Source organism: Taudactylus pleione, unplaced genomic scaffold (genome assembly GCF_031769625.1).
Source record: "Taudactylus pleione unplaced genomic scaffold, aTauple2 ptg001913l, whole genome shotgun sequence".
Taxonomy (NCBI): domain Eukaryota; kingdom Metazoa; phylum Chordata; class Amphibia; order Anura; family Myobatrachidae; genus Taudactylus; species Taudactylus pleione.
Window position 1 is genome coordinate 287,398 of NW_028286310.1, and position 23,856 is coordinate 311,253.

At 45.4% G+C, this 23,856-nt stretch overlaps 1 protein-coding gene across 2 annotated transcripts in view; it reads left to right on the forward strand.

Annotated features, from left to right (window-relative positions):
- The window catches only part of LOC148436204 (zinc transporter ZIP4-like), a 175,482-nt gene extending 151,916 nt beyond the window's left edge, over positions 1 to 23,566 (forward strand). For both annotated transcript variants that reach the window (XM_088465214.1, XM_088465213.1), the window contains 6 exons: positions 235 to 384; positions 1,554 to 1,673; positions 3,359 to 3,410; positions 21,002 to 21,154; positions 23,020 to 23,207; positions 23,299 to 23,566. In XM_088465214.1, the coding sequence (XP_088321340.1) occupies positions 235 to 384; positions 1,554 to 1,673; positions 3,359 to 3,410; positions 21,002 to 21,154; positions 23,020 to 23,207; positions 23,299 to 23,427 (792 nt within the window). In that variant the 3' untranslated portion in view covers positions 23,428 to 23,566. The remainder of the gene's footprint in view (positions 1 to 234; positions 385 to 1,553; positions 1,674 to 3,358; positions 3,411 to 21,001; positions 21,155 to 23,019; positions 23,208 to 23,298) is intronic.
- Positions 23,567 to 23,856: the final 290 nt, after the last annotated feature.

Here is a 23,856-nt window from a genome sequence, read left to right on the forward strand (position 1 = left end):
GGGAGAACCAAGAAGGTGGATGGCCCTACATACAGTGAAGGGGTGCCCAAGTGACCCCACACCACCACCACATGGCTGATAAATGCCATGCATAGACAGGGTAAATAGCAGGGCAGGACAAATATTGGGGTATTGAATCCCCAACAGCCCCTAAGATCCTATCAAGTCCTAACTGTAATTGTGAAAGTGCAGCTCCGTTCACCTGACTGTGTCGTTGCTCTGCTGTACCTACAGTTCCTGGGACTTCATGGCCACAGCGAGACTGACAGCCACTCTCATGAAGAAGAAGACCGCACTCACCTCTGGAAGCTTCTGGCTGTTTTGGGTGGTCTCTACAGCTTTTTCCTGCTGGAGAAGTTCTTCAGCATTCTTCTGACACAGGAGGTATGTGATGGCTCGTGGGATGGATAATCTGATACTATAGGTTTTCAGGTCTGATATGTGTTAGTAGAGGATACAGATGATTAATCTGTTTATTTCTGAGTGTTCCTATGAAGCCTGGTACAGCTCCATCTATCGTAGGGGAAAAGTTATAAAGACAGATACAATTACAGTTGCTTCAAATTTTCAGAGATTACCAAACTGATTGTCCTGGACTTCAAATCCCATTGGGCCACTCCTGGACAATGGACTTTCTTCAATAGTCCCTTTTCCCCATGGACAGTGTAAAACAAGATGAATTGCCTCAAAGGGATAATATAATGTAATTATAACGTACAGTACAATTCCATTGTGGCTGTCAGTCCAAGTCAATGCCCCTCCTAGGAAATTGGATTAGCGCTAGATGGAGTCACCTGGAGGAAGGTGGTAGTAACACTGTGCAGTACCAAGCTCCATATCTCCGTATCTCCATATCTCTTTATCTCCGTATCTCCATATCTCCATATCTCCATATCTCCGTATCTCCGTATCTCCGTATCTCCGTATCTCCATAGCTCCGTAGCTCCGTATCTCCGTATCTCCGTATCTCCATAGCTCCATATCTCCATAGCTCCGTATCTCCGTATCTCCATATCTCCATAGCTCCATATCTCCATATCTCCATGTCTCCGGGGCCACCACGTTCACTCACAAAGATTCCTCTATTACAGCTCATACTGTAGCTGGGATTCATGTGCTTTCCCAGCTGAGGGAAGGTGACTGAGTATCTCACACTGAGGACCCCACAGGCATATATAAAGATGTCAGTTATAGAAGAGTTCCTTCATATTCAGGGTTTATTTATTACATTGAGTAAAGCTCTTTCTCTGCTGTTTTCAACAGACTTTACTCAACTTTTAGCAATTAGTCACCAGGTTAACACCAGAGAAATCTGACATTTTCTGGTGCTCCCCAAGTTTGCCTTATATAAATCTAGATTTACTAAGCAACCAAAAGCTTTGTTCAGTAAATGGGTAATGCTATCTCTGAAAGGCGCCTGAATTATGGCCGCCATGTGCAGTAATGCAGATTTTCAGTTGCACATCTGTGTAATACTGTGAATGGCTCCATTAGTCTTTTGAAGAATAAGGTGAAACACCTGACAATTTGTATTGTGTATATTTGAACATTAGGAGGAAGAAGATGACCATAAAGGCCACGGACACTGTGACCATGGCGTGTCCCTACAGAATTACCATGAGGAACAGAAGAAGAAGAAACTGCAGAAGCAGTCGGAGTCTCAGGCGGACCTGGTATGGAGATAAATGGCGGCTCACCTACAGAACCGTAAACTGGCCAAGCGCTGTTCTATCATTTCATATAATACAATTCCACTGCAGGATTCCCATAGACTGAGACTAATGATAATTCGGAGATGTGGAACATATACAGTTAGAGGTTTCATTACAAGTCTTCATGCTGCAGAGAAATGGAAGTGATGACAGTCACATGACTGCACCCTTACACGACCTGTGGCATAAGATTAATTATATCTAAGTCCTTTGTGCATCAGACTGTACGTTGTTCTAATAGTATGACATAATTGAATAACAATCATTGTGTGTGTGAGCACCTTCAGAATCAGTGACCTCATATAACACATAGGAACCATCTATGTGTTATATGAGGTCACTTACCAACTGTCAGTTACAGGGAGCACCTACAGTATCTTTCATTGTATGTATATATATATATATATATATATACACACACACACAGTATATGTGACTCAATGATAACAGTTCTGGTGGCCGCCTTAAGCACAATCCTACTTTTCACGTCGGTGGCATTTCTGCAACAAATGATAGCAATAGGCGCCTCTTAGTGCAATAAATTAGCGAATTTTGGAAACATTTGTGGATGTGATACCAAATACACATGTACAATGTAATTAGCCCAAAGAAATATCTTGGATATTACTCATTGTGCTAAGTGTAGTCTTCTAAAAGGTGTCGCCAATCTCACACTCCAAACGCATTAGGAGCTATAGAATAAGTAAAAGTGAAAAATAATAATAATATAGTGTAATACATTTAACTATAACATATAACACAAAAGAAGAAATATTAAGCAGACATTTAAAATAGTGCACATGTAGCAAGAAGAAAGGAATAATCCCTGGACAGGGAAACGGCCTCAACGCGTTTCATCTGTATAATGTGTTAGGACCTCATCAGGGATGTATATATACACAAAGTCACATAGACAGTATGCAGTCAGCAGGTCTATGGTCAGAATGCCAACAGCAGAAGGTCTATGTTGATGATGTTTAAATGCTTAAAATGTTGATATCATTCATGTAGACATCTGCAAAATGTCAACAATGACAGAATGTCAACATCAGTGGTGTCAACATTGTCATGAAGTCAACACTTCCATTAGGGTCAGGGTTACTGTTAGGGATAGAGATAGAAAAAGATGAAAAGCACAGTGTAAACATTTCAACAATGTGGATATTACATCAGTGTCGACATCATGAATATCGCATGAACATGGTCAATGTCGACATTACAACCATGGTGACATTCTCATGTCAACATAATGTCAATATTGAGAATGTCGACAAGCTATACTACACCCACGTAGCCATAGTGGCCTCTTTGAATTTATCAGTTCCAGGTCTTTGTATCCTGACGATGTCACTACAACTAATACTGTCTTCTGGCTTTTATCACTTCATAAAGTCACCCATGATGCTCAATACAGAACTCACTGGCCATGGTTAGGTGGCCACAGTATTGTAAACATTCCAGTTATGTCTTTAAAATAGTTTTGTTTTGTTACCTGAAAGGAAAGCAATACTTCCTGTGCGTTGGTCCATTAAAACCTATTTGTATGAATTTCACAAAGGTTTGGCTACTATCCATTTCATTTGGATTTTTGGGGTATACAATATAACATGACAGTCAGTGTCTCATTCAGCTGTTTCGATTTGTAGGTCAGCTCTGATGTAGAGTCTGAGAAGATCAAGACGCCAACAAAAAGCCGCGGTAAATTAAATTAATTCATAATTCCAAATCACTCATATCCAACACAACACCACAAATTACCTCTGCTTTTCCATATATCATCTCCATAATAATCTCCAGTCACTCCTCTATTTATTAATACAAACTCATGCTTACTTTCTCTTGTGTCTCATCCACAATATTCATCCCTCACATCACCATCCTCTTCTGTCTCCACAACAATAATCCCCCTCACATCACCATCCTCTTCTGTCTCCACAACAACAAAATCTCCCTCACATCACCATCCTCTTCTATCTCCACAACAATAATCCCACTCACATCTCCATCCTCTTCTGTCTCCACAACAATAATCCCCCTCACATCTCCATCCTCTTCTGTCTCCACAACAATAATCCCCGTCACATCTCCATCCTCTTCTGTCTCCACAACAATAATCCCCCTCACATCTCCATCCTCTTCTGTCTCCACAACAATAATCCCCCTCACATCACCATCCTCTTCTGTCTCCACAACAATAATCCCCCCTCACATCTCCAGCCTCTTCTGTCTCCACAACAATAATGCCCCTCACATCTCCATCCTCTTCTGTCTCCACAACAATAATCCCCCTCACATCACCATCCTCTTCTGTCTCCACAACAATAATCCCCCTCACATCACCATCCTCTTCTGTCTCCACAACAATAATCCTCCCACACATCTCCATCCTCTTCTGTCTCCACAACAATAATCCCCCTCACATCACCATCCTCTTCTGTCTCCACAACAATAATCCCCCCTCACATCTCCAGCCTCTTCTGTCTCCACAATAATCCCCCTCACATCTCCATCCTCTTCTGTCTCCACAACAATAATCCCCCTCACATCACCATCCTCTTCTGTCTCCACAACAATAATCCCCCTCACATCACCATCCTCTTCTGTCTCCACAACAATAATCCTCCCTCACACCTCCATCCTCTTCTGTCTCCACAACAATAATCCCCCTCACATCTCCATCCTATTCTGTCTCCACAACAATAATCCCCCTCACATCACCATCCTCTTCTGTCTCCACAACAATAATCCCCCCTCACATCACCATCCTCTTCTGTCTCCACAACAATAATCCCCCCTCACATCACCATCCTCTTCTGTCTCCACAACAATAATCCCCCTCACATCTCCATCCTCTTCTGTCTCCACAACAATAATCCCCCCTCACATCACCATCCTCTTCTGTCTCCACAACAATAATCCCCCTCACATCACCATCCTCTTCTGTCTCCACAACAATAATCCCCCTCACATCTCCATCCTCTTCTGTCTCCACAACAATAATCCACCCTCACATCACCATCCTCTTCTGTCTCCACAACAATAATCCCCCCTCACATCTCCATCCTCTTCTGTCTCCACAACAATAATCCCCCTCACATCACCATCCTCTTCTGTCTCCACAACAATAATCCCCCTCACATCTCCATCCTCTTCTGTCTCCACAACAATAATCCCCCACACATCACCATCCTCTTCTGTCTCCACAACAATAATCCCCCTCACATCTCCATCCTCTTCTGTCTCCACAACAATAATCCCCCTCACATCTCCATCCTCTTCTGTCTCCACAACAATAATCCCCCTCACAACTCCATCCTCTTCTGTCTCCACAACAATAATCCCCCCTCACATCACCATCCTCTTCTGTCTCCATAACAATAATCCCCCTCACATCTCCATCCTCTTCTGTCTCCACAACAATAATCCCCCTCACATCTCCATCCTCTTCTGTCTCCACAACAATAATCCCCCTCACATCTCCATCCTCTTCTGTCTCCACAACAATAATCCCCCTCACATCACCATCCTCTTCTGTCTCCACAACAATAATCCCCCTCACATCACCATCCTCTTCTGTCTCCACAACAATAATCCCCCTCACATCACCATCCTCTTCTGTCTCCACAACTATAATCCCCCTCACATCACCATCCTCTTCTGTCTCCACAACAATAATCCCCCTCACATCACCATCCTCTTCTGTCTCCACAACAATAATCCCCCTCACATAACCATCCTCTTCTGTCTCCACAACAATAATCCCCCTCACATCACCATCCTCTTCTGTCTCCACAACAATAATCCCCCTCACATCTCCATCCTCTTCTGTCTCCACAACAATAATCCCCCTCACATCACCATCTTCTTCTGTCTCCACAACAATAATCCTCCTCACATCACCATCCTCTTCTGTCTCCACAACAATAATCCCCCTCACATCTCCATCCTCTTCTGTCTCCACAACAATAATCCCCCTCACATCTCCATCCTCTTCTGTCTCCACAACAATAATCCCCCTCACATCTCCATCCTCTTCTGTCTCCACAACAATAATCCACCCTCACATCACCATCCTCTTCTGTCTCCACAACAATAATCCCCCCTCACATCTCCATCCTCTTCTGTCTCCACAACAATAATCCCCCTCACATCACCATCCTCTTCTGTCTCCACAACAATAATCCCCCTCACATCTCCATCCTCTTCTGTCTCCACAACAATAATCCCCCTCACATCACCATCCTCTTCTGTCTCCACAACAATAATCCCCCTCACATCTCCATCCTCTTCTGTCTCCACAACAATAATCCCCCTCACATCTCCATCCTCTTCTGTCTCCACAACAATAATCCCCCTCACATCTCCATCCTCTTCTGTCTCCACAACAATAATCCCCCCTCACATCACCATCCTCTTCTGTCTCCATAACAATAATCCCCCTCACATCTCCATCCTCTTCTGTCTCCACAACAATAATCCCCCTCACATCTCCATCCTCTTCTGTCTCCACAACAATAATCCCCCTCACATCACCATCTTCTGTCTCCACAACAATAATCCCCCTCACATCACCATCCTCTTCTTTCTCCACAACAATAATCCCCCTCACATCACCATCCTCTTCTGTCTCCACAACAATAATCCCCCTCACATCACCATCCTCTTCTGTCTCCACAACTATAATCCCCCTCACATCACCATCCTCTTCTGTCTCCACAACAATAATCCCCCTCACATCACCATCCTCTTCTGTCTCCACAACAATAATCCCCCTCACATCACCATCCTCTTCTGTCTCCACAACAATAATCCCCCTCACATCACCATCCTCTTCTGTCTCCACAACAATAATCCCCCTCACATCACCATCCTCTTCTGTCTCCACAACTATAATCCCCCTCACATCACCATCCTCTTCTGTCTCCACAACAATAATCCCCCTCACATCACCATCCTCTTCTGTCTCCACAACAATAATCCCCCTCACATCACCATCCTCTTCTGTCTCCACAACAATAATCCCCCTCACATCACCATCCTCTTCTGTCTCCACAACAATAATCCCCCTCACATCACCATCCTCTTCTGCCTCCACAACAATAATCCCCCTCACATCTCCATCCTCTTCTGTCTCCACAACAATAATCCCCCTCACATCACCATCTTCTTCTGTCTCCACAACAATAATCCTCCTCACATCACCATCCTCTTCTGTCTCCACAACAATAATCCCCCTCACATCTCCATCCTCTTCTGTCTCCACAACAATAATCCCCCTCACATCTCCATCCTCTTCTGTCTCCACAACAATAATCCCCCTCACATCACCATCCTCTTCTGTCTCCACAACAATAATCCCCCCTCACATCTCCATTCTATTCTGTCTCCACAACAATAATCCCCCTCACATCACCATCCTCTTCTGTCTCCACAACAATAATCCCCCTCACATCACCATCCTCTTCTGTCTCCACAACAATAATCCCCCCTCACATGTCCATCCTCTTCTGTCTCCACAACAATAATCCCCCTCACATCTCCATCCTCTTCAGTCTCCACAACAATAATCCCCCTCACATCACCATCCTCTTCAGTCTCCACAACAATAATCCCCCTCACATCACCATCCTCTTCTGTCTCCACAACAATAATCCCCCTCACATCACCATCCTCTTCTGTCTCCACAACAATAATCCCCCCTCACATGTCCATCCTCTTCTGTCGCCGCAACAATAATCCCCCTCACATCTCCATCCTCTTCTGTCTCCACAACAATAATCCCCCTCACATCACCATCCTCTTCTGTCTCCACAACAATAATCCCCCTCACATGTCCATCCTCTTCTGTCTCCACAACAATAATCCCCCTCACATCTCCATCCTCTTCTGTCTCCACAACAATAATCCCCCTCACATCACCTTCCTTTTCTGTCTCCACAACAATAATCCCCCTCACATCACCATCCTCTTCTGTCTCCACAACAATAATATGAGATATGGTAAGAATTTACCCTTGTTATCTCTATTTCTACGAAGTCCATAGGGTTCCCCAGGATACCTTGGGGTATAGGTGATGACGTCAGGCATCGGGCACCATAGAGTTAAGTTTTCAGCCTCCCAGGATGCACTAGGGTCCCCCTCCTATACCCCGACCCCGAGCCAAGGCATCTCAGTTACATACCAAGCCATAGGCCGGAGGAGGAGAAGGAAGAGAGAGAAAAAAGATCTGAACACACACAAGAATCACATTCTCACCAGAGGGAGACGGAAAAACCGGTGACCAGAGTAAAGCCCATCTGCAGCACAGGTGCAACAGGGCGGGAGTCTCCTGTGGAACCCTATGGACTTCGTAGAAATAGAGATAACAAGGGTAAGTTCTTACCATAGCTCATATTTTTCTACTTCAGGGTCCATAGGGTATCCACAGGATACCTTGGGGATGTCCCAAAGCAGTATCCTTCAAGGCTGGGGATGCTCCTGTGCTGAAAGGAGAATCCGCCGCCCGAAGGAAGCATCCTGAGAGGCAAAGGTGTCAAACGCGTAATAAATCACAAATGTATGGACAGAGGACCACGTTGCAGATCTGGACTACAGAGGCACCACGTCGAGCTGCCCACGAAGGACCCACAGACCTAGTGGAATGAGCCTTCACAGAAGGAGGAACCAGCAGGCCTTCATGAAGATAAGCTTTTGAAATCGCCATACGGATCCAGGCTGCCAAAGTTTGCTTTGAAGCAGGCCAACCCTTTTTATGGAAGCCATAGAGGACAAACAAGGCGTCCGACTTCCTAAACGAAGAAGTGCGGTCAACATAAGTCCTTAAGGCCCGCACAACATCCAAAGTGGCCTCACCCACTGAAAGACCAGGTGAGTTAAAAGCTGGTACAACTATTTCCTCGTTAACATGAAACTGGGAAACAACTTTGGGAAGAAATTCAGGACGAGTGCGTAGCACTGCCCTGTTCCCATTAAAAATCAAGAAAGGGGGTCTACAAGAGAGAGCCCCTAAATCAGAAACACGTCTGGCCAAAGCTATGGCTAGAAGGAAAACAGTCTTAGCTGTTAGCCAGTTAAGATCCACTGAGCCCAGTGGTTCAAACGGCGGTCCTTGGAGAACCCTCAGGACCACAGCCAAGTCCCAAGGCGCCACAGGTGGAACAAATGGTGGCTGAATTTGCAGAATGCCTTGCATAAAGGTGCGCACATCAGGGATTGTAGCAATCCTACGATGAAACCAGACAGACAGGGCAGAAACCTGCACCTTCAAAGAAGCAAGGTGAAGCCCATGGTCTAGTCCCGCTTGTAGGAAGGCTAGCACTCTAGACAGACGAAACTCCCGCAGTGCATAACCTCTCAGTCGACAACACTGGAAGAACGTATGCCACACGCGATGGTATAGTCTCACGGAAGACAGTTTCCGAGCTCTTAGCATGGTTCACACTACAGAGCTGGAAAACCCCCTGGACTTCAACATGGCCGTCTCAACAGCCATGCATCAAAGACAGCCGAGTCAGGTCCGGGAGAAGACAAGGACCCTGTGACAGAAGGTCCGGTCATAGCGGTAACCGCAGAGGACTGTCCATGGACAGACCGTGAAGGTCTGAGAACCAGTGCCGTCTGGGCCATGCGGGAGCTATCAACAGGAGCGTCCCTCCTTCCTGTTTGAATTTCCGGATTACCCGCAAAAGAAGGGAAAACGGAGGAAACAGATAAGCGAACCGGAACGTCCACCAAACGGACAGAGCATCCACCAGAGACGCGTCTTTATCTCTTGTGCGAGACCCGTACACCGGCAACTTGTTGTTGTGCCGGGACGCCATGAGGTCGATCTCTGGAAGACCCCACCTGTCCACCAGCAGTTGAAAAACATCCGGGTGCAGGGACCATGAACGTCCTGGCGACTGAGAAAGTCCGCCTCCCAGTTTAGCACTCCCGTGATGAAGACTGCTGATATGGCCGGAAGATTGCGTTCCGCCCATACCAGGATTCGGGACACCTCTACGAGAGCCCCCCGACTTTGGGTTCCTCCTTGCCGATTTATGTAGGCCATGGTGGTAGCGTTGTCCGACTGGACCTGCACTGGGTGACCTCGGAGAACCAGATGTGCCTGCTGGAGAGCCTTGAACATCGCGCGGAGCTCCAAAATATTTATGCCTGAGTCCACCTGCCCTGGAACAAGTGTGGACCCGAAACTGCTCCCCAGCCCCGAAGACTGGCGTCCATTGTCAACAGGACCCAATTCTCCACCCAGACCGGACGACCCTTGTTGAGATGGGTCATCTACAACCACCAGGCTAGGGACAGGCGAACCTCTGGAGTGAGCACCGTCTGGGATTTTAGAGACTGAGGCAGTCCATCCCATTTGGACAGGATCAGGTGCTGCAGAGGTCTGGAGTGAAACTGGGCATATTCCACCATGTCGAATACCGACATCATGGAGCCCAGTAACCTCATCGCCGAGTGCAGAGACACCCGGCGGCTCTGCAGACAACTGCGCACCTTCGACTGCAAGGCAGAGATATTTTCCCCCGTCACAAAGATCCTCTGCTGTCCGGAGTCCAATAAGGCTCCGAGGTGCAGAATCTGCTGAGACGGGATCAGTGTGGACTTCTGCCAGTTTATCAACCAGCCGTGCCATTGCAGTACCGCAATGGTCAGGTCCAAGTGGCGCAGAAGGAGCTCTGGAGATCCTGCCACCAAGAGAAGGTCGTCCAAGTACGGTAACATGCGGACTCCCTGCAGCCGCAGGGAAGCCGCCATGACCGCCATCACCTTGGTGAAAACACGTGGTGCTGTCGCCAGGCCAAAAGGCAACACCGGAACTGAAAGTGGTCATTGCAGATTGCAAACCTGAGGAACTGCTGATGGCGTAAAAGAATAGGGACATGCAGGTAAGCGTCCTGTATGTCCAACGACACCATATAGTCCCCAGGTTCCAGCGCCAGAATGATGGACCGCAGGGTCTCCATCCAAAACTTCGGCACCCGCAAAGACTTGTTGAGAGCTTTGAGGTTGAGTATCGGACGATACGACCCATTGGGTTTCTGCACCAAAAAGAGATTGGAATAGAAACCCTGGCCCCTCTGGGAGAATGGAACAGGCACTATAACTCAGCCCGGAGCATAGTGTGCAAAACTTTCCGCAGTTCCAAGGCTTTGTTCCGGTCTGATGGCAGACCTGTGGTGAAGAATCGAGCCGGGGGTCTGTGCCGGAAGGAGAGGGCGTACCCGTGAGAAACCACCTCGAGAACCCAAGAGTCTGTCGTGGAGACTGACCAACACCGGGCGAACTACAGCAGGCGGCCTCCCACTTTGGGATCCCCCAAAGGGAGGCCAGGACCGTCAGGCCGCAGGCTTGTCATCTGGCTTAGGAGCCGGACGCCTGGTACTCCAGGCCTGCTTCCGGAGCTTGGCCGATCTTTTGGGGCCAGCCTGTCGGGGAAAAGATTGTGCTTTAGGCCTACCCTGGGCCCTGTAAGGCCGAAAGGACGATGCACCTGAGCTGGACGGAACTGCTGCAGACGGGAGACATGCCGATTTGGCTGCCGCCAGTGTGGCCACAATTTTGTCCAGATCCGGACCAAATAGGACTTCTCTGTTAAAGGGCAAGGCTTCCAGGCCCTTTTTGGAATCAGCGTCCGCCTTCCAAGATCACAACCATAACGTGCGACGAGTCGCCACAGCAGCCTAAGAAATCCGTGAGGTCAGGGTACTGATATCCAAAGCCGTTTCATTAATGTAAGTGGCTGAATCTCTGAGATTGCCTATCAACTCGGTTTGTTCAGCCGAACAGTCGAAATCGAAGGACGCCTCTAAAGTATCTGCCCAGCACTCCATAGCTCTGGCTACCCAACAAATGGCTATAGCCGGCCTAGCTGCCCCCCCGCAAGGGAATAAATGGACTTTAGGCAGATTTCCACCTTACGGTCCGTGGCATCCTTTAAGGAGGACATGGAGGGCATGGGCAACGTGGCACTTCGGACCAGGCGTGTTACATGGGAATCCACCTGTGGCAGAGATTCCCACTTAGCAAAATAATTGTCCACTAATTGCCCCGAAAGAGGAAACACTGTGGCATCGCCCTTAACATCCTTGAAAAAGGCGTATTTGGATTTTGAAACCGGAGGCTCCTCATCCTCAATAACTAAAGCAGTACGGACTGCACGAATAAGGCCAGGTATATAAACCTTAGACTTATCGTCCAACTCTTTAGTACGGAGAGGTTCCTGGTCAGAAATATCCAGAATCTCCCCATCATCGGACGTCCCATCGTCATCCTCATAAGGAGCAGACAGAGACGCCACCGGCCGCTTGTGAGGCCGCAACACAGACTCCCCTTGCAACACGTCTGACAAATGCTGTACAGAGCTTGTTAAGGAATTAACCCATGCAGGCTCGTGAGAGACCTGAGGAGGGGAAATAGGGAGACTGTGGGGTACCATCAATTGTCTTGGGAAACCCTGCATGGGTGATGATACCACTGACTGCTGGGACAATCCCATCTGAGTGAAGGCAGGCTGCGGAGCTAACTGGCCCATGAGGGTTGTAAGCACTTTGGCGAAACAGGCCCAGGGCGGTTCCTATGTAGGAGCCGTGACAGTAATCGGCAGCGTCAATAAATAACACTGCTGACATAGCACCTCCGCGCTACCGTCCCCCTCCGCTATAGGTACCTTGCATGTAGTACATAAAAGCTGGAGAGGAAAATCACTTTCAGACATGATGGTAAGTGTGTGGTAAGTATGTGACCCCTCTCACTGATACTCGTAGTATAGTGTGAGACCACCCTGCAATCACCGCACAGCAAGGGCTTTAGTAGAAAAGGATCAGGGACAGTGAAAAAGTTGACAGTAGAAAACTAAGTACAGGCAGCAACGCTAGCAGAAGTCACATACAATGCAAAGAAATTCAATTCCTGCACTATCAGCGCTGATAATCAACTACACAGACACAGAGCCTGGTAGGACACAACACTGCATACACAGACCTGAACCAGACGGAGGAGAGGTATGCCGGGGGACCCAGACCGCGATGCCACCGCTTCCAAGCTTCCAGCAGCGTTCACCATGCGCTTGTAAAGATGGCCACTGAGGAGCATAGAGGAGGCTGGCCTGGGGGAGGAGCATTGCCACAAGGCCAGTCAGCACATGCAGAGAGGGCTGTGTGCAGCGGGGGAGGCACCGGCTGTGAGACAGGGAAGGCGCGCTCCCCTGGCATGCATTTAACCCCTGGGATGCCGCAGCGCTACCGCTCTGCCGCGGTCTGCTGTCCCAGGGGGGTAGTGGAAGCGCAAGTTAGTACCTGGCTCCATGCTGCAGCCAGTCCCCAGGGAGCCCCCTGCATGGGGACTCTGGACCATGTTTCAGCGGGGACCCACCACGGTACCCCGCTGTTTACCTGCTGTCCCCCTTAGATCCGGCCATAGTCCTGAACATCTGGGGTCACCGCTAGCAGTGACCCCAGATGCCTACCAGCATCCCCAGATCGGTACCGGCGTTCTGGTACCGGCGAGGGTGTAGGGAAGACAGCATGGATGTCAGGAATGACTGTCCATGATGTACTCCCAGATATGCAGCCACAGCTGCATAAAAGAAAACTTCAGGGGCTCTTCTTGGCCCCCCTCTAAGAGGTGCATCCGACTCCGGCCGGGCACCAAACTAAACTGAGATGCCTTGGCTCGGGGGCGGGGTATAGGAGGGGGACCCTAGTGCATCCTGGGAGGCTGAAAACTTAACTCTATGGTGCCCGATGCCTGACATCATCACCTATACCTCAAAGTATCCTGTGGATACCCTATGGACCCTGAAGTAGAAAATCCTCCCTCACATCTCCATCCTCTTCTGTCTCCACAACAATAATCCCCCCTCACATCTCCATCCTCTTCTGTCTCCACAACAATAATCCCCATCACATCTCCATCCACTTCTATTTCCACAACAATAATCCCCCTCACATCTCCATCCTCTTCTGTCTCCACAACAATAATACTCTCACACATCACCATCCTCTTCTATATCCATTCACAATAATCCTCCCTCACATCTCCATCCCATTCTATGTCCACAACAATAATCCTCCCTCACATCTCAACTCCCATTCTATGTCCTCAACAATAATCCTCCCTCACAATAATCCTCCCTCACATCTCCATCCTCTTCTGTTTTCTCCACAATAATCCTCCCTCACATCTCCATCCTCTTCTATATCCATTCACAATAATCCTCCCACACATCTCCATCCTCTTCTGTCTCCTAAACAATAATCCTCCCTCACATCTCCATCCTCTTCTGTCTCCTAAACAATAAATCTCCCACACATCTCCATCCTCTGCTGTCTCCTAAACAATAATCCTCCATCGCATCCCCATCCTCTTCTATATCCATTCATAATAATCCCCCTCACATCTCCATTCTCCTCTGTCTCCTAAACAATAATCCTCTCTCACATCTCCATCCTCCTCTGTCTCCTAAACAATAATCCTCCCACACATCTCCATCCTCTTCTATCTCCTCCACATTAATCCTCCCTCACATCTCCATCCTCTTCTGTCTCCTAAACAATAATCTTCCCACACATCTCCATCCTCTGCAGTCTCCACAACAATAATCCTTTCTCACAACTCCATCCTCTTCTATCTCCTAAACAATCATCCTCCCACACACCTCCATCCTCTTCTATATCCATTCACAATATTCCTCCCTCACATCTCCATCCCATTCTATGTCCTCAACAATAATCCTCCCTCACATCTCCAATGCCATTCTATGTCCTCAACAATAAACCTCCCTCACAATAATCATCCCTCACACCTCCATCCTCTTCTGTCTTCTCCACAATAATCCTCCCTCACATCTCCATCCTCTTCTATATCCATTCACAATAATCCTCCCACACATCTCCATCCTCTTCTGTCTCCTAAACAATAATCCTCCCTCACATCTCCATCCTCTTCTGCCTCCTAAACAATAATACTCCCTCACATCTCCATTCTCTTCTGCCTCCTAAACAATAATACTCCCTCACATCTCCATTCTCTTCTGCCTCCTAAACAATAATCCTCCCTCACATCTCCATCCTCTTCTGTCACCTAAAAAATAATCCTCCCACACATCTCCATCCTCTTCTATATCCATTCCCAATAATCCTCCCTCACATCTCTATCCCATTCTATATCCATTCACAATAATCCTGCCACACATCTCCATCCTCTTCTATATCCATTCACAATAATCCTCCCACACATATCAATCCTTTTATGTCTCCACAACAATAATACCCCCTCACATCTCCATCCTCAGCTGTCCACATCAATAATGCACCTCATATCTCCATCCTCTTCTGTCTCCTCCACAATTATCCTCCCACACATCTCCATCCTCTTCTATATCCATTCACAATAATCCTCCCACACATCTCCATCCTCTTCTGTCTCCTAAACAATAAACCTCCCACACATCTCCATAATCTTCTGTCTCCTAAACAATAATCCTCCCACACTTCTCCATCCTCTGCTGTCTCCTAAACAATAATCCTCCATCACATCCCCATCCTCTTCTATATCCATTCACAATAATCCCCCTCACATCTCCATCCTCTTCTGTCTCCTAAACAATAATCTTCCCTCACATCTCCATCCTCTTCTGCCTCCTAAACAATAATCCTCCCACACATCTCTATCCTCTGCATTCTCCACAACAATAATCCTCCCACACATCTCCATCCTCTGCAGTCTCCACAACAAAAATCCTTTCTCACAACTACATCCTCTTCTATATCCATTTACAATAATCCTCTCACATCTCCATCCTCTTCTGTCTCCACAACAATAATCCTCTCACACATCTCCATCCTCTTCTATCTCCTAAACAATAATCCTCCCACACACCTCCATCCTCTTCTATCTCCTCCACATTAATCCTCCCTCACATCTCCATCCTCTTCTGTCTCCTAAACAATAATCCTCCCACACATCTCCATCCTCTGCAGTCTCCACAACAATAATCCTTTCTCACAACTCCATCCTCTTCTATCTCCAAAACAATAATCCTCCCACACACCTCCATCCTCTTCTATATCCATTCACAATATTCCTCCCTCACATATCCATCCCATTCTATGTCCTCAACAATAATCCTCCCTCACATCTCCATCCCATTCTATGTCCTCAACAATAAACCTCCCTCACAATAATCATCCCTCACACCTCCATCCTCTTCTATTTCCCTCACAATAATCCTCTTCTGTCTTCTCCACAATAATCCTCCCTCACATCTCCATCCTCTTCTATATCCATTCACAATAATCCTCCCACACATCTCCATCCTCTTCTGTCTCCTAAACAATAATCCTCCCTCACATCTCCATCCTCTTCTGCCTCCTAAACAATAATCCTCCCTCACATCTCCATCCTCTTCTGCCTCCTAAACAATAATCCTCCCTCACATCTCCATCCTCTTCTGTCACCTAAACAATAATCCTCCCACACATCTCCATCCTCTTCTATATCCATTCCCAATAATCCTCCCTCACATATCTATCCCATTCTATATCCATTCACAATAATCCTCCCACACATCTCCATCCTCTTCTATATCCATTCACAATAATCCTCCCACACATATCAATCCTTTTCTGTCTCCACAACAATAATACCCCCTCACATCTCCATCCTCAGCTGTCCACATCAATAATCCACCTCATATCTCCATCCTCTTCTGTCTCCTCCACAATTATCCTCCCACATATCTCCATCCTCTTCTATATCCATTCACAATAATCCTCCCACACATCTCCATCCGCTTCTGTCTCCTAAACAATAATCCTCCCACACATCTCCATCCTCTGCAGTCTCCACAATAATAATCCTCCCACACATCTCCATCCTCTGCAGTCTCCACAACAATAATCCTTTCTCACAACTCCATCCTCTTCTATATCCATTTACAATAATCCTCTCACATCTCCATCCTCTTCTGTCTCCACAACAATAATCCTCTCACACATCTCCATCCTCTTCTATCTCCTAAACAATAATCCTCCCACACACCTCCATCCTCTTCTGTCTCCTAAATAAAAATCCTCTCTCACATCTTCATCCTTTTCTGACGCCTCCACAATTATCCTCCCTCACATCTCCATCCTCTACTGTGTCAACAACAATAATCCTCCCACACATCTCCATCCTCTTCTATATCCATTCACAATATTCCCCCCTCACATCTCCATCCCATTCTATGTCCTCAACAATAATCCTCCCTCACATCTCCATCCCATTCTATGTCCTCAACAATAAACCTCCCTCACAATAATCATCCCTCACGCCTCCATCCTCTTCTATTTCCATCACAATAATCCTCCCTCACATCTCCATCCTCTTCTGTCTCCTAAACAATAATCCTCCCACAAATCTCCATCCTCTTCTATCTCCTAAACAATAATCCTCCCACACATCTCCATCCCCTTCTGTATCCATTCACAATAATCCTCCCTCACATCTCCATCCTCTTCTATATCCATTCACAATAATCCTCCCACACATCTCCATCCTCTTCTGTCTCCTAAACAATAATCCTCCCTCACATCTCCATCCTCTTCTGTCTCCTAAACAATAATCCTCCCACACATCTCCATCCTCTTCTGTCTCCTAAACAATAATCCTCCCACACATCTCCATCCTCTTCTGTCTCCTCCACATTAATCCTAACTCACATCTCCATCCTTTTCTATATCCATTCACAATAATCCTCTCACATCTCCAACCCATTCTATATCCATTCACAATAATCCTCCCACACATCACCATCCTCTGCTGTCTCCTAAACAATAATCCTCCCTCACATCTCCATCCTCTTCTATATCCATTCACAATAATCCTCTCACATCTCCAACCCATTCTATATCCATTCACAATAATCCTCCATCACATCTCCATCCTCTGCTGTTTCCACAACAATAATCCTCCCACACATCTCCATCCTCTTCTGTCTCCTAAACAATAATCCTCCCTCACACCTCCATCTTCTTCTATATCCATTCACAATAATCCTTCTTCACATCTCCATCCTCTTCTGTCTCCTAAACAATAATCCTCCCACACATCTCCTTCCTCTTCTGTCTCCTAAACAATAATCCTCCCACACATCTCCATCCTCTTCTGTCTCCTAAACAATAATCCTCTCTCACATCTCCATCCTCTTGTCTCCTAAACAATAATCCTCGCACACATCTCCATCCACTTCTGTCTCCTAAACAATAATCCTCCCTCACATCTCCATCCCATTCTATGTCCTCAACAATAATCCTCTCTCACATCTCCATCCTTTTCTGACTCCTCCACAATTATCCTCCCACACATCTCCATCCTCTATTGTGTCAACAACAATAATCCTCCCACACATCTCCATCCTCTGCTGTCTCCACAACAATAATCCTCCCTCACATCTCCATCCCATTCTATGTCCTCAACAATAATCCTCCCTCACAATAATCATCCCTCACCTCCATCCTCTTCTATTTCCATCACAATAATCCTCCCTCACATCTCCATCCTTTTCTGACTCCTCCACAATTATCCTCCCTCACATCTCCATCCTCTGCTCTCTCCTCCACAATAATCCTCTCTCACATCTCCATCCTTTTCTGACTCCACAACAATAATCCCCCTCACATCTCCATCCTCTGCTGTCTCCTAAACAATAATCCTCCCTCACACCTCCATCCTCTTCTGTACCCGCCATAGTAATCCTGCCTCACACCTCCATCCTCTTCTGTATCTGCTATATTAATCCTCCCTCACACTTGACTCCTCCACAATAATCCTTCATATCTCCATCCCCTTCTGTCTTCTCCACAATAATCATCCTTTACATCTACATCCTCTTCTGTATCCTCCACCATAATCCTCCCTCACAACTTCATTCTCTTCCATCTCCTCCACAATAATCATCCCTCACATCTCCATCCTCCACAATACTCCACCCTCACATATCCATTCTCTTCTGTCCATCCACAATAATCCTCCCTCACTCCCCTATCCCATTCTGTCTCCTCCACAATAAGCATCCTTCACATCTCCATTGTCTTCTGTATCCTCCACAATAATCCTCTCAAAACTCCATACCCTTCTGTCTCCTCCACAATTAACCTCCCACGCATCTCTATCATCTTCTGTATCCTTTACAATAATCATATCTCACACCCCCATCCCATTCTGTCTCCTCCACAATAATCCTCCCTCACATCTCCATCCCATTCTATCTTCTCCACAATTATCCTCCCTCACACCTCCATCCTCTTCTATATCCATCACAATAATCCTCCCTCACATCTCCATCCTCTGATGTCTCCTCCACAATAATCGTCCCTCACATCTCCATCCCATTCTATCTCTTCCACAATAATTCTCCATCACACCTCCATCCTCTTCTATAGCCATCACAATAATCCTCCCTCACACCTCCATCCTCTTTTGTATCCTCCAAAATAATCCTACTTCACATTTCCATCCCCATCTTTATCCTTCACAATAATCATCCCTCACATATCTACCCTCATCTGTCTCCTCCACAATAATCATCCCTCACATCTCCATCCCATTCTATCTCTTTCACAATAATCCTCCCTCACAAGTCATTCTTCACACCTCCATCCTCTTCTGTATCCTCCACAATAATTATCCCTCACATCTCCATCCTCTTCTGTATCCTCCACAATAATCCACCTCACATCTCCATCCCCTCCTGTCTCCTCCATAATAATCTTCCCTTATATCTCCATCCCATTCTGTCCCCTCGACAATAATCCTCCCTCACACATCCACCCTCTTCTGTATACACCACAATAATCATATCTCACACCCCCATCCCATTATGTTTCCTCCATAATAATCCTCCCTCACACCTCCATCCTCTTCTGTATCCTCCACAATAATCCTCCCTCACACCTCCATCCTCTTCTGTATCCCCCACAATAATCCACCCTCAAATCACCATCCTCTTCTGTATCCTCCACAATAAACATCCCCCACATCTCCATTCTCTTCTGTATCCTCCACAATAATCAGCCCTCACACCTCCATTCTTTCCTGTCTACTCCACAATAATCCCCCACCACACCTCCATCCTCTTCTATCTGTTTCACATTAATCCTCCCTCACACCTCCATCCTTTTCTGTTTCCTCCATATTATTCCTCCCTCATGCCTCCATTCTATTCTGACTTGTGCACAATAATCCTCCCTCATGTCTTCATCTTCATCTGTTGTCTCTACAATAATCCTCCCTCATGTCTTCATCCTCATCTGTTGTCTCTACAATAATCCTTCCTCACAAATCCACCCTAATGTCTCCTCCACAATAGTCTTCCATAACATCCACATCCTCTTCAGTCTTCTTTACAATAATCCACCTTCTTACTGCCCTCCCCTTCTGTCTCCTCCACAACAATCTACCCTTACAATTCCATCCTCTTCTGTTTCCTCCAGAGTAATCCTCCCTTGCACCTCAATCCTCATCTGTCTTCTCCAAAATAATCCTCTCTCATGCCTCCATCCTCTTTTGCCTCTTCCACAATAATCCTCCCTCTCATCTCCATTTTCTACTGTCTCCTGCAAAACAATCCTCCCTCATGTCTTCATCCTCATCTGTCTCTTCCATAACAATCCCCCCTTACGACTCGCTTTGGTCTTTTCCACAATAATCTTTCCTCACCTCCATTCTTACCTGTCTCCTCCACAGTATCATTCCACATGCCTACATCTTCTTCTGTCTCCTCCACAATAATCCTCCATCTTCTTGTGTCTACTCCATAATAATCATTACTAACACAAAAATCCTCCCTCACACCTCATCCGTCTCCTCCACAGTATCCTTCCTCACACCTCCATCCTCTTTTGTATCTACCACAATAATCCCCCAATGCCTCCATCTTCTTCTGTCTCCTCTACAATAATCATCCCTCACACCTCCATCTTCACCTATCTCCTCAACAATAATAGCTAATCTTCCTGTTGAACCCCATTTTATATCACTGATTTTCTCATTGTTTTACTCCATGGTACCTAATTACAGTATTTGGCTTTTCCCTAAATGTACTGTTTTCCAAATGTCCTGTGTTCCCCCGGGGACAGATGACTATTTTTAGCTTTATGGGAAGGGGGATTGCTAGATGTGAAGGGTGCATTAGCTTTGGTCACTTATATAGATATATTACACTGCCCCGCTCACTCCTCAATGATATTTTATCTCATTACAACCCACCACACTCACTCCTGCCATTTCCCCATTGCTTGCAGAGCTGCAGATGATCCCCTATATGATCACTATAGGGGATGCCATACACAATTTTGCCGATGGTCTGGCTATGGGAGCTGCATTCGCAACATCCTGGAAAACCGGTCTAGCCACATCTCTGGCGGTGCTGTGCCACGAGCTCCCGCATGAGCTGGGTAAGTCCTAAGGGATCAATTATTTAGCTGCACAGAGCAGTATTTTGTCAATTCCTACAAATGTCAAGAGAGAATTTATCTTGCAATTCATTTAAGTGCTTTGTCCCTCACATACTATAAGTCTGGTTATTTGGTGACACCATGCTGAGAAAATGCAGCAATAAGAGGATTTCTCCATTTGAAGGAAGCATCCTTCTTACGGCAATTACAATATTTGGAGTTTGGTTTCTCTTTTCACCTCAGACAGTAATTTATTCACGATAACCATTTATAGAACATGTAACAAATTTTGGACACTATTTATCATCATAGTGATTATTGAGCTAAAACTGTAATTGTATTCTGCTGAAAAGTTACCTAACGCTGCATATACTATTATTTTACCAAAACTGATTGAAAAAAACTATGGGGTAAATGCGCTAAGAATCGTGTTTGGACGTGAATAACCACGCTGGGTATCGCTCAGACTCGCATGTGTTTTTCACATTCAACCAAATAAATTGTCTATGAATCGTGTTTGCCTGTCTATTTTGATTGGACGGTGATACTGTTTGCGTTGTATCATGTGCGAGTTCAGTCGTATTTGCCTCTTGTACATAAACACCACTGAGCACTGCACAGATTTTATAACCTGACCCTTCGTAGAAAAACCCTGAGGTCTTCTCACTCCAATTATTTCTGACACTACATTAATAACACCCACGTTTAATGATTAGGGTTTCCTGTCATTCCAACCAGTCCTGACATAAAGTCATGAACACCCAACTTTAATTATTAGTAAAGCATTTATATCTAATTATTAGCAAAGCATTTATATCTAATTATTAGCAAAGCATTTATATCTAATTATTAGTAAAGCGTTTATATCTAATTATTAGTAAAGCATTTATATCTAATTATTAGCAAAGCATTTATATCTAATTATTAGTAAAGCGTTTATATCTAATTATTAGTAAAGCGTTTATATCTAATTATTAGTAAAGCATTTATATCTAATTATTAGTAAAGCGTTTATATCTAATTATTAGTAAAGCATTTATATCTAATTATTAGTAAAGCATTTATATCTAATTATTAGTAAAGCGTTTATATCTAATTATTAGTAAAGCGTTTATATCTAATTATTAGTAAAGCGTTTATATCTAATTATTAGTAAAGAATTGACATCTAATTATTAGTAAAGCGTTTATATCTAATTATTAGTAAAGCGTTTATATCTAATTATTAGTAAAGCATTTATATCTAATTATTAGTAAAGCGTTTATATCTAATTATTAGTAAAGCGTTTATATCTAATTATTAGTAAAGCATTTATATCTAATTATTAGTAAAGCATTTATATCTAATTATTAGTAAAGCGTTTATATCTAATAATTAGACATACTTTCCCTTTGAGCCCTGACCTTACATCACGAGCACCTACATGTTATAGAGAAAGATTGCACTAATAGTCCCTACATTATATTGATGGTCCTTCCATTACATCACAACCCCACAACATTACATGAATATTCCCCTCATATTACACTAACTTACCTGATCTGCTCAGACAGTAACCGGACTTACCTTATAAGTGGGCCACGATCCAGTCTGTACCCTACTCTGCTTCAGAACCAGAGATCCCTTGTGCTTCCAGAATGTTCCATGCGGTGTTGGAAAGATAACCTACCTGTCACTGACCTACAGCTAATCAATGACATGCATATTTAGAGAAACATTGATGTGTTTTGCATGTATTTATCCGAGCTCTTCCCATCAGAACATGCAGAGCCAAGAGCATCCTTTGTACATAACCTTAATGGAAATGAATTATTTCTGACAATGCTTATACTTCACCCACTGAAACATACTCTCCATCCTACCAGGTGACTTTGCTGCTCTGCTCCACGCTGGGCTCAGAGTTCGCTGGGCTCTGCTCCTGAATTTTGGCAGTGCCCTAACTTCATTTATTGGATTGTACATTGCACTCTCCATAGCAACGCATGATGCCATCCAACAGTGGATATTTACTGTGGCCACTGGTCTCTTTCTCTATGTGGCTCTAGCAGACATGGTGAGAACTGTCTGTCTCTATACCCTGTTATGTCTCAACACTGCATATATGGTCCTCAGTTACTAACACACCTCCTCCTCCTCTTTTCCAGCTGCCCGCGATGATGAATGTGAAAGATCGTAGACCATGGCTGGTCTTCTTCCTCCACAACTTGGGGCTCCTTATTGGTTGGGCTATTCTTCTGCTGCTTTCCATTTATGAGGAGAATATTGCCCTGTAATGTTCTGCAGCTGGACAAATATCTGTCTTCTTCTCAGCAGTTCCAATGCATCGTGCCCTTTCTTAGGATCACACAATAATCCAAATAATAATATAACCCGTCCTCAGATGTCCCCCTGGACCCCACTCAGGTTTCATCAGTTTGTAGCCAATTTGAGGATATTCCCATTTCTGGCTGTAATTAAGTTTTACAACCTCCAAGGCAATAAGATACTGGTCTTTTGACAAAGCCTGATACAGCTCCAGTCACATACAGTGTTAGATACTGAGATGGCTCCATCTTTAGGAGATGTGACCTGGTCTAGGGAACAACATCCTCTCGTGGATTATCTGGATTATCCTCCATTTTGTTGCCTATATCCAGTGACTTCAGTCCTTATGTGGTTCCACTGTTGAAAAAGGTGTTGCTTAGTTGTCTTACAAATGTTTT